Below are 12,045 nucleotides of genomic sequence, written 5' to 3' on the forward strand. Positions count from 1 at the left end.
CATCTTAGTTAAATTTTGTATTATCGAGGACCCACGGGACCCACAAACACAGTCCATTTTCTGTCCCCAAGGAGCTTTTCATTTCATGGTGGCGGGGCGGGGGGGTGGGGGGCGACAGGATTCAGGCAGAAGGACTCGTGTATGACCCGGTAGCACCATAGGGACTTCCCACGGAGAAGGACCTAAGCCAGACTTGGAAGGACGGGCTGACTTTGCGGGAGCTGGTAGAGCATCGGGACCAGGCGGGCATCACAAAGGGATGGTGTGAGGCCATTCTGCTCCCAGCGGAGGGCCCATCGTAGACATGTGGGTGTGTCAGGACCTCGGGGCTGTGCTTACCCCCCTAACCGCCTTCTCCCCAAATGACAAGAGCCCATCTCTAGGCCTTGGAATGTGAGTCAGCATGTGGATGTGTCATCTGTATGTGTGATATATGCCATCTATATGCCTCACATACACACACGCACTAAAACTAGTGAACTCTGAAGACTGATGAATTCTTTCGGTGACAAATGTGATATTGTACTATTGTTACTCAAGATGTTACCCTTCGGGTGAAGGATATCTGGACTCTCTCTGTATTATTTCTTACAAGTGCGTGTGAATCTTCAATTGTCTCAAAAATTAAAAGTTAGAAAAAAAATGTGGGTATAGAGTGTTAGATCATCCATGAAAATGTTATGGACTTTGCAAGTTAAAAACCTAGGCCTAAGAACAGAACCTTGAGGGTAAAACTTGCTTAAAGAAAGAGGAGCGAGGGCATGTCACCAGGAAAGCAAAGTCAGGGAAATGGACAAAGAACCAAAAGGAGTCATTTCTAGGAGGTCAAGGGAAGAAAGCAGGCAAGGCACTGAAGAAGGTCAGCGGGGTCACAGGCTTCCAGAAGCTCGGGGAGGGTGAGACCAGAACAGCAGCTGTTTTATTTCCCAACCAAGTGTTTGGTGGTGGGTTTTGCTGAATACTTTGCACAGCGTGGTTGGTCTGCAGCCAGACAGCATGAGCAGGTGACCTGGGGCATGACTGTTTGGGGCCCCAAGACAGTCCCCCGTGGGGCCTCCTGGGAAGGCAGGAAGGACACAGCAGCATTAGCCGGTGAGGGTTCAGGTCCAGGGCTGTGGTTGCAAGACTGCAGAGTCCGGAGTGTGCTTCTGGCTGGGAGGGGGGGACAGGCGTGGGGTGCCAGTCAGGAGCGAGGCCTCATTTTAGCTCCTTTTATAGACGAGCAGACCAAGGCAAAGGGATTTTCCCAAGGGTGTACAGGTCAGAAGTAACAGAGGCGGAATGTGGACTTAAGGTTTATCCACAGGGTCCTGGAACAGCGAATTCTTCACGGGGGGTTTTGCGTAGTGGAGATGGAAGACTGATCGGGGCTGTGTTGCTGGCTGGCAGCACAAGGCACCTCGTCATGTTGTGTCGCCCTTTTGCCCTCCGTTTGCTTCGTCATTTGTGGGTCTCCTTCTGGAGTCCCCTGTTCTTTCCAGTTGCAATCTTTTCTTGACATTTTTTTCCCACAGTTGTAAATTCAAAACTTTTTTTTTTCAGTAAAATGACCTTTGATCTATTTCTTTTTGCTGTTTCCTACCTTGTAGTCCAAAAATAGGTTCACTGCTGATTTTGACTCTTCACAGAAAAATGGCAGAAGATTAATAGGGTAATGAAAAAGGATAAACCTAAAAATGCACATTTAAATTTCTGTACCACTTTCTTTCAATGTCCAACACTCTTTGAGTTGACCATTCATTCTCCAGAAAACCTCAGGACCTTATGCAAACTTGTCCTAACACAGCTCTGTGTTACTCAAAATGAGGTTTAAACTTCTATGGCAAAGGAGTTTTAAAATTCTCTAACACTTTTACTAAGTAAAAAAACAAAGAAGCTTAAAAACATACTAGCACCCACAGACTCTCTTGCCAAATAAGTACATCCTTGTTAAGAATGAAGAGGAAAAAATAAAGATAGGTATTTTAGGTTAAACAAAATGTGCTCATATTTGAGGGGTTTTTTTTTCATTCAGTGTCATTAATTCATCATTTATAACCACACTATTTCTACTCAGATAATGTTTCTGATAAGCAATGTTATATTTTTATCTATTATTTTCAGATGATTCTTTCATAGACGATTTCCCACATTTGATGTAATTACTACTTTCAAATAGAGTTACAAGCGTGAGAGACCCAACCACCTACAGCTGAGGCGGCTGCTGGCCCAGCTTGGGGAGGAACCATCAATGTCATGCCACCTGCTCACTTTTCTCATCATTAATACCTAAGTGCTTAAAAAGAAGGGAAGGGAGGAGCTTTAAAAAAATGAAAGTTAAAGGACAACCTAACATTACTGTTTTTATATTTCATCTCTAAATTTAGAAAAATAAAATAAATATTTGGAATATATTTTTGCATACTTTTTGGAAGTCACGAGCTTGTTTTTTCATAGATGGAGTCTAGACTTCCTCTTTATTTTTCAGGGCAGCCCTGGGCAGTTGATGCAGCTGAAGTCTGCCAGGGAAGAACAGTTCTTATTTCACAAATACTCCCTTCCTTACTTTTCAGTACCAAGGATATTTGGGGGTTTTATTGGGTGTGTCATGGTTTATGACTTGATTAATATGACTCCAGGTTAATTTCCCATTGTAGAATTCAAGCACATTCATTAAAATACAAATTTGTATTTACTGCAAATTGAAAGTACAACCTATGTAAGTAAAAGTAGGGGAAAGTTGCTTTTCCAGTTGTTGTTTTCTGCCATGGCCTTTATCCAGTTGGACCTTTCTTGTTAGTTTCGTAGCCTGTGCTACCGTGTCATCACCATGCGGTGTCTTACATTATGGCCTCCTGAGCCCCCAGCTGGCTGCACCTTTGTTGTTGGAGCATTAACATTTCTGATGGAGCATGTATTCATATGGGATGATAAGCATGAATAAAAAGCATCTGTAACTTTTGAAAAAGTTAATATGGACACAAAAGCAAAGGCATTCATAACTGTGATTTCAAGGGAATGAGTTGAGGTGTTTAAATTTCTCAGCTGTATGGAAATCATGCGCACTTCAGAGGGTCGGGAAGAAGCATTTCATTTCAGAGACAGATGTAGATGACCTCCTCTGCTTCTAAAAAGTTACAATTTTTAAATGAAGTTTTATTTTTCATTGTTGAATACAGGTGATTTCCTGTTCCTCAAAAAGAAAAAATTAAGAAGAAATCCAAGGAAAGTGAGGACAGTCTGGTTCTCACTCATCACACAGAATTTCCTAGATTCTAGGATTTGATTGTTTCTAGGATTTTTACATCATAATATTGATGATGTATAAATAAGTCAGTTAGATTTCTGCTGTCTGAGAGGGAGGATGGTTAGCATGAGAAAGGATATTTATAGTTATTGATGTTTTCATTAATATTTGATTTTTCATGCTGTGAATTTAGAAATCAAGTATTTCCTAAACCTTTAAGCCCAAATTAGAAATCTTAGTTTGTTTAAATATCTAGTGATTTTTTTTTATTAAAAGGTTTTATTTTGACCTGTTCTTAGATTAATGCACAGTTCCCTTGTAAATTTGGTGGATGAAGATTTCCCTAACTGCTCTCAGGCTTAAGTAATCGTTTCAGTCCCTACTTGTGGATTTCATCTGCTTCTCCCTCATATCGCAAACATTTCACACAGCCCCCTTTCAAACGTGATATTGTCAGAGTCCTTCTATACATCTGAAGTCTTAAAAATTTTATAAATTAGTTGCTCCTGGGCATTTAATCATCAGCTACAAATTCAGTGAAAGCCTTCTAAGTAACTCCATGAATTATTAATATATCAGATTCTGTTAAATATTTAAAATGACCTCACAGCAAAACATAAATAGCCACAATAATCCTAAAGCAAATTGCTTCAAATATATTTCAGCAGTCCCAGGCTCACTTCATCCCTTAGGAATGTCTCCCGTCACCCACTGAGGGGAGCGAGGCCACCTCCCCAGCCCCCAGCCCTCCGCGCTGCCGTCCTGTCCAACGGCAGGTGTCCACCTCCTGGAGCTCCTAGAACTGTCACCCCTTCAGGACCGGGATCTGTCTCTGGTTTATGTCTGTATCTACACGTTTTTAAATGTCCCTTTCCAAATGAGATCTTCATGTAAGTTGGTTCTTTCAGCCGTCTATCTAACGTGTGCTTTTAAATTCAAGTAGAATGAATGTCAAAAAAAGAAAACGGGTGGAAAAAATCCCCAGACTAAAAAAAAAAAAAAAATCCACCGTGCTAGGGACAGATTGCAATCCGGTGGTGGTCCGTTTTCACTTTCATTCTCCGTCTCTTGGTGTCCTCGTCCTGCTGTCGTCCTGCTGTCGGCAGAGAGGAGGCGAAGGAGCGTGGAGCTGATCCCGCTGACTGCGCGGATGGTGATGGCACACCTGGTGAACCACCTGGGACACTTCCCCCTGCGCGGGGGCCCTGCCGTGCTGCACAGCTTGGTCAGTGAGCACCACGACAACACACACGCCGACGCTGCCGAGCTCTCCCCCGACGTGTTCAGGAGCCCGAACCTGCAGTTGTTTGTGTTCAATGATAGCACCCTCATCTCCTACCTGCAGACGCCCGCGGCAGGTCCTCCCAGCGGGTCGCCAGAGGGCACCCCCTCGGACGTGAGAGTGATCGTGAGGGACATCTCGGGGAAGTACTCCTGGGACGGGAAGGTGCTCTATGGACCTCTGGAAGGCTGCTTAGCCCCAAAGGGCAGAAGTCCCTCGTTCCTGATCTCGGGCTGGCATCACCAAACACCTGGACCTCAGAGGGATCTTTCTCAGACTGAGGAGGGGGAGGATGTCCTCAACAAATTACTTGAAAACATTGGCCACACGAGTCCCGAATGCCTTTTACCATCTCAGCTCCATCTCAACGAACCTTCTCCACCCCCGTGTGGAATGAACCGTGCCCAAGAGAAGGAAATCACCGAGGTCCTCCTGCGCCAGAGCGCACAGGAAGACGAGTATGTCCAGAGGTGCGACTTGGACGTGGCCATGAAGGTTGCCAGCCAGGAGCCGCCATCACCGGTGGAGCCCCGGGGAGCCTTTTACTTCTGCAGGTTGCTGCTCGATGACTTGGGAATGAATTCTTGGGACAGAAGGTAACGATCCACTCTAGGCCTTCAACTGTCTTCTTATTTTTGTGTGACAGTTCTTATCAGTTTCGGGTTTGGGAAGCAGAACAGAAGTGGAGATTTTTCTCTATTTCAGCATTTATAGCTTATTTTCTGCTGCTAAATTAAAGCTAGAAGTGAAATTAATTGGGCTGTACTGATGCACAGATTGAATTCCAAACATCTGTTGTATATTTTAAAGGGTATCGAGCATTTACTCTGTGTGTGTGTGTTTTAATTACTGCTCTGTCCATTGTTGCTTCTGCCTTCATTAAAGATGCCAGTGGACTACAGAGATGAATAAGCCACAGTCTCTCCTTAGCTCTGGTGAGGGAAGAAGACTTAATATTGAGTTGGCCAAAAAGTTTGTTCGGGTTTTTCTGTATCATAGTACCCGATACAACTCTGATGAAAGACAGTGTGACTCAGGACCTCTAGAAGAACCGCCAGGCCATCCAGAAGTAGGGGGCAGTGGAGCAGACTCTGCGGAAGGGGTGGGTTTGAGCTGCAGAGGTGGGGAAGAGTCTCATGGCAGAGCTGACAGTGGAAACAGAGATACAGGCACACACACAAGTCACACACTCATGGACCACAGGCACCCGTTGTCCCTGGACAGTAACCTGATGCAGTGGAGTCATGATGCCTTCGAATATCTTAAGAATGAAGTTCATTCTACAGGCTTCGGCCACAAATCTTTGATGAATGATGTAGTTGTGGATGGGTAGACAGATGGTTGGATGAATCGGTAGGTTTGTTCATTGACTGATTGGAAAGGGCAAAATTGATCTGTGATCGCACGACTTTTCTTCCATTCCTTTTCCTTTATAGGAAGAATTTCCATCTGTTGAAGAAAAATTCAAAATTATTGAGAGAGCTAAAAAATCTGGACTCCCGACAGTGGTATGTGAAAGTATATCAAACCACCTTATTCCTGTCTGTCTTTGTGTGTGGGGGGGGGGCCAGATATGGCTGCAGAAGTGATACCCCTGCAGAGACCTAGCAGCTGGTGGCATTTGCACAGGCCATACCTTTGGTAGTTTTACTCTGAGCAGTAAACTTACATGTTTGCTACACAAGGAAGAGGTCCCCTAACCTCTGCCTTGATTGAGAGCCTCTCAGCCAGTGGACACTGGTTCTCATTTCATCTCTGCAGCCCCTCTTGTCCCGCCGGCCCAGGTCACATAGCCACCCATGTTCACGGACCTCATGGTTTGGAGCCTGTGAGTCTGACTCCATGGGCCGGCGTGCAGTGGTCTCTGTTCTGCGGGGTAGGCAAGGTTAAGACCCCGGTGCTGTAATAAGGCACTCTCTAGCCCTAAGCCTCATTCTCCAAAGCAGGTCGGATCTCAGATCTACCTCTTTTCCGTACAATCTTAGAAGCAGTTCCAAAGATGAGCTCTGACCAGTGTTTGGTCTGGGGAAATGTGTGCTTCTGAAAACATCTCAGTCCGGAGCTGGTGTTGTACCGGGTACATAACGGGTGCTTGGAAGAAATGAATACACTGCTGCCTTAATCTTAAGTTTTTTAAAACTCATTTAAAAAAAAAAGCTCTCTGTTCCTCTTGTATTCCCTTTAGGAGCATCATTAGGCATCTTATTAGAGAAGAAAACCTGAAGCCGTTACTCCTCACACTGTCCTTCCCCACGTTCAGTTTCCTAATAGTTGTTGTGCTGCTTTTTCTCCAGAGGAAGAGACCGAGTTCTCTGTGGAAGTTTGGGGGGGTGGATTTTTGCTGAAGGGCTGAGGGATTCACTGCCCCTTCCCTCTTGTCCTCCAGTAGGAAACAAGCGGTCACTTGGGTTCCAAACTCAGCTTTTCAAACGTATGCTGAATTACTTCATGCTCCTTCGTATTAAGTGAAGACATTGGTATCTTGTGATTGTGGCCAATTTGTTGAGTGTTAATGCACTTTAGTTGCATGAGGTACAATCGAAGTAGCTCCCTGGCGGGGCTGTTGCAGCATAATACGTTTGGAGAGCTGATTGGCAAGTCCTCTCCCCCGCCGAATAACCTTCACCTAAAACCCCAACTCCTGGATTTAGTGTCTTCTCAACATCTAAAAAGGTATCCACTTACTTTAAGGTAAAGGGTGTTTTCAAGGTTCTTTTTAGGAAAAAAAAAACCCAGAAATAAGTCGAGGGCTCTTTAGCTCTGAGATCCCGTGTACCAGTCAGTTAGCAGGTAAGGACATAACCTCAGCCCTCAACTTCCAGTCAAGATGTTTCTATTTATTTCTGGCATCAATTTATTTCCCTGCTGTCAAGGCGGAGTTTCTGCTTAGCACGTTCTGAGGAAAAGAAGAGACCACCTCACAGCTACGATTTGTATATTGTGAAGTTAGCAGAGCTGTAAATGGTGTGATGAACGTACATACAAATTAAAGAAGGCTCCCCTTTTCAATATTAACACCTCTTGCCACCCCATGGTAAAGTGAAAGTTACAGTCGTGTTTCTATGTTTGGCTTTTTAATGTGACAGCACAAGGAAACTGAGCCATTCTGGTCTATTCTTAATAAGAAAGAAAACTGCGTTCTGATGAGGAAGAGGAAATGGTTTCTTTTCTGTATGTGTGGCCCTGAATTACCTGCTCCTTCGAGCACTGGTCCTGCAGCTTGTGGATATGAAGTGCTATTGATGTTGCTAATTGTCCTTTCAAAAGCCTGGCTCTAATAAGGCCAGACACAGCGTCTGCATCCTCCCAGGCTCTCCGCGGTGCTAACATTTTGGAGGCTGTGAAATTTGATGAGTGTTTACAGCTAAAGGTCACCTTTGCTCACACCTCCATCAGTCACACAGTCACCGGGCCGAGCCCTCTCTGCTCCACATTGAGTTGACGAGGATCTGTAAGCAGCTACAATGTAAAAAGCTTGGACTTTAAGGAGAACAAACAGAATCATTTCAGATAAACCTGAGATGTTTTATGTGTGTCAAGTGTATAGAATAGAGAAAAATTAAATGCTGAAGACTTTTAAATATATAGACAGAGCTGCAGAAAGGAATTGAGTGACTATCCTTTTCTCTCCGTTTGTTGAAAGAGACTGTCTTTTAGTTCATAGGTTATGACCTCTCTTACCATCCAAGCCCCCACATGATTACAGCTCTTAGAATAAGCTAGTCAGAGTCCAGTCTGCTGGCCAGCCCTGCCTGCAGTCTGGAAGGAAATGATGTCACGGTTTTGGGCTCCATGTGCCTGAGGACAAGCTTTCCAACAGGCTGAGAGCACAAGGTCTCTGCTAGAGCACCACCCACTAGCATCCATCACCCCCTACATCTGTTCCCCTGAGAGCAGCACCCCACCAGTGTGTCTGTCAGGGCCTTCAGGACACCCACCTTCCCCACTGGCAGCAGGACAGTACACTTCAAAAGCCTTAAAAGTGGGCAATGACCGAGGCTCCATGTCCATGAATTGATTTTAAGGACATACCAAAGATAATGTGAAAACGTCTTTCAAATGGAAGCAACCTAAATGTCCAATAGCAAGGGCTGAGGATATGGAATATTAATATTAATATAATGGAATGTCACACAACCATTATTAGTAACTTTGTTATACAAGCACACGGTATAGAAATGTTCGCACTCCAACACAGTTTAAATGGTGACTTTTCGGTTATGTATATTTTACATAATTTAGAAAAGTGTTCACAGATATTTTAAGTGAAAAAATCAGTGGCAGAACACAAGTAGCTTCTCATTTTGTGTGCAAAAATGCATCCTGAAGTAGTAACAGTTATCATTTCAACATAGAAGCAAAGAACATTAGTGGGTTTTTTTAATTCTTCTTTTTCCTTTCTATATTTTCTAATTTCTCCTCTAAGTATGATAATTGCATGTAAACTATGGAGGGACATGAATAAGCTATCTAGACAAATAAAAGGAGCGTACTCTCCTCCTTGATTTATTTTTATGACTTTCCAGTTTCATTTCATTCTGCTAATTAAGTAGAAAAATAATATTCCTGCAGAAGGAGATATTGGATAATATGTTAAAATACAGAGCCCAGATTCCACCACTGTTGATGTCTAATCGGATTATAATGTTGAGGTATTGAATGATAAGGCAACAGAAACATTTCCACGTTGTTTAAGTGCTTGGTAGTTTTTCCTATGAGATTTTTTCAAAGTGTATGGTAAAAATCAGGAGAAGAGTGGAACTGCTCTGGAAATGATAATCTAAAATTTTAGAACGTAGAGACTGGAGTCAAGGTCTTGGGTGATGGAACTGCGGAATGGTTCTTGATTAAAGCTCTGGTCCAATAAGAGCGGTGTCTTTGCCTCTGAACTGTCTCCAGATCACTTGGTGTAGGTCTAGTGACTTTGACACTTTACTCCAGGGTATAGTTTATAGAAATGGTTATTGACATGTTCAAATATATCATCGTATCTCTGGTCAATTCAACAGAGTTTTAACTGAGCAACTTCTATGCACCAAGGACCTTGCTAGATGCACAAAAGTTTAAGAAGCAGGGCTGCTTTCCTCAAAGTGGTGTCACATTTACCTGATTCAACAGCAAAGTGCCCCAAATCTATCATGGAGGAAGTGGACGAACAGTTTATATGTCCAAAGAAGTTTCCCTGGACAGCTGTCCACCCTGCGGGTGCCACCCCTCACAAAGAAAGTACCTAAGTGTGTTCTGCTTTGAAGAAGTAGTTTCCATTTCTCACAAAGTCTCGGCCAATTTTACAGTTCCAATCGGAGCTCCCCGGTTTCCTTATCTCAAAGTGTGGGAAGTGAAGTATGTGTGGTCACAAGGATCTGTTCACAACTGATAGCTATCTGAAATGCTTTCAAAGGTATATTTTTACCAGAGTTGGAGAGAATTTGTCAAGCCATGTGCTCTTACATGCTGTTCGTACATCATACCTCTGAGAGAGTGGTCTCAGGAGCCCAGGCTGCCCTGTCTCAGCTCCCAGTGTCCTGCTTGCTACAAGTGCTTTTCTGTCACTTTCTGTGCCTCCTTTCCACCGTGTCCACGAGGAGGTGATGATAAGACCTGTCTCATTAGGGCGTCTGCAAGGATAGATTAGACGTGTGTTGAGCCTTCTTGGAACAGTGCCTGACCCCTTGTAAGTTCTCAGCAAGTGTAAGCTGTATAGTAGAAGCATAGGTGGCAGCAGTAAAACAAAATTTTGTATCTAAGTATTCTATCTCCTTTAAATCTAAAAATTACAGCCGTGAAACGCACAAAATCGCAGTGTTTTACGTTGCTGATGGCCAAGAAGACAAGTGCTCGATCCTTTCCAATGAAAGAGGAAGCCGAGCGTACGAAGACTTTGTTGCTGGACTGGGATGGGAGGTAATTCATTTCATTCAGGAGGCATTTATCCATCAGTGCTATTTAAGGATGTATGTAAACTAGTCCTTGATGGTCTAAATTTTTACGTATGTTTTTACATTCAAATATAGCATGGGTAGAGTTCTGGAGTTGAAGAATATATCAAATTTGACATCTTCTATCAGTTATTTTTGTACTTTATACACCAACTTTTGTTTCCCCTTAACTTTCTTCTTAATATGATTTCATTTGCTTTTCATCAAAACTAAATAGTCAGATCGGCTCTCCCAGCTATAGACAGTGTGTAGTAAGAGAGGACAGTGGGCAGAGAAGCAATGGCTTTGGTCCCTACCTGGAGGTTGGAAAAGAAATCAATAGTGAAAAATGAAGAGTTGGATGAAGTAAAAAGTTGACTTGACGGTAGCCATGATGGTTTAGCTCTCAACCTGTTTCCCTAAGGTAGATCCCAGAATGGTTGATATTTTAAAATTTTGTTTTTCTTTACTAAGTCATAGTCTGACCAAAAGACATCTATGCATTTATACACATGCACACATACACACACATATATCTGTCTCCAGAACATATTCCCAGAATCTAAAAGAATTCAGAGTAGCTAAAATGGAAATCAGCATATCTGAAATAATTTTCTTACTTTTTATTACTTTTGTTTTGGTTTCTGGGTTATCTATGCTGTGGGAAGCTCTCTGGGTGCCTAAGCAAGACTTAACTCTGAGAACTGAGTGTTAGCGCAGGGACCAATGTGGAGGTAGGGACAGGGTAAGGGTACATCAAGGTCAAGACCATATACTTCTGAAATGTCAAGTCAGTTTTAGTCTAAAAGAGTTACTGAACTTTCAATAAACTGTTCTTCTTACCGATAAGATGACTTCTTACTTGTCATAGAATATACTTATTATTTAACCAACATTTTAAAAAATTAGTTAATCATTTATTTTTATTTTTGGCTGCCTTGGGTCTTCGTTGCTGCGCGCGGGCTTTCTCTAGTTGCGGTGAGCGGGGCTACTCTTCATTGTAGTGTGCGGGCTTCTCATTGCAGTGGCTTCTCTTGTTGCGGAGCATGGACTCTAGGCGTGCAGGCTTCAGTAGTTGTGGCACATGGGCTTAGTTGCTCCGCAGCATGTGGGATCTTCCCAGACCAGGACTCGAACCCATGTCCCCTGCATTGACAGGTGGATTCTTAACCACTGCACCACCAGGGAGGTCCTAACCAACATTTTTAAACCATACATTTCTTAACTAGAGTTTTAAGAAAAGATTAGAACATTAATTCAGTGTCTGTATTGATTGTCTTTAGCACAGAAGAAATTCTTCCATTTCTTTTTCTTTTTCCAATTGTGTTACCACAGGTGCTTTACTGAAAGAATAATAGTTTATGAAAAGTAAAAAAAAAAAAAAAAAAGAAAGAAAATACCAAAATGGAACCTAAGCACTGACTAAGTGAACATTCACACATAGCTTGAAAAAGAATTATAACTCAGAGACTTTTGGCAGTGGTATAAATTGGAACAACCCTTTTGAAAGGCAATTTAGGAATGGCTGTTAAGTTTGGAAACTTTTGTACCCCTTGACCTGAAACACTGCTTTGAATGCTCCTTCTGGTTTGAGAAAACAGAAAATCCCACAAATCCAG

The 12,045-nt window shown here is 42.9% G+C and overlaps 1 protein-coding gene across 1 annotated transcript in view; it reads left to right on the forward strand.

The window, feature by feature from the left end:
• RALGAPA2 (Ral GTPase activating protein catalytic subunit alpha 2) overlaps nucleotides 1-12,045 on the forward strand; it is a gene marked incomplete at both ends in the record, with an annotated part of 280,312 nt that overhangs the window by 188,170 nt on the left and 80,097 nt on the right. The window contains 3 exon segments of the mRNA XM_079718966.1: nucleotides 4,333-5,104; nucleotides 5,945-6,016; nucleotides 10,289-10,412. Coding sequence (XP_079575092.1) covers nucleotides 4,333-5,104; nucleotides 5,945-6,016; nucleotides 10,289-10,412 — 968 coding nt within the window.

Source organism: Hyperoodon ampullatus (genome assembly GCF_949752795.1).
Source record: "Hyperoodon ampullatus genome assembly, chromosome: 14".
Taxonomy (NCBI): Eukaryota; Metazoa; Chordata; class Mammalia; order Artiodactyla; family Ziphiidae; genus Hyperoodon; species Hyperoodon ampullatus.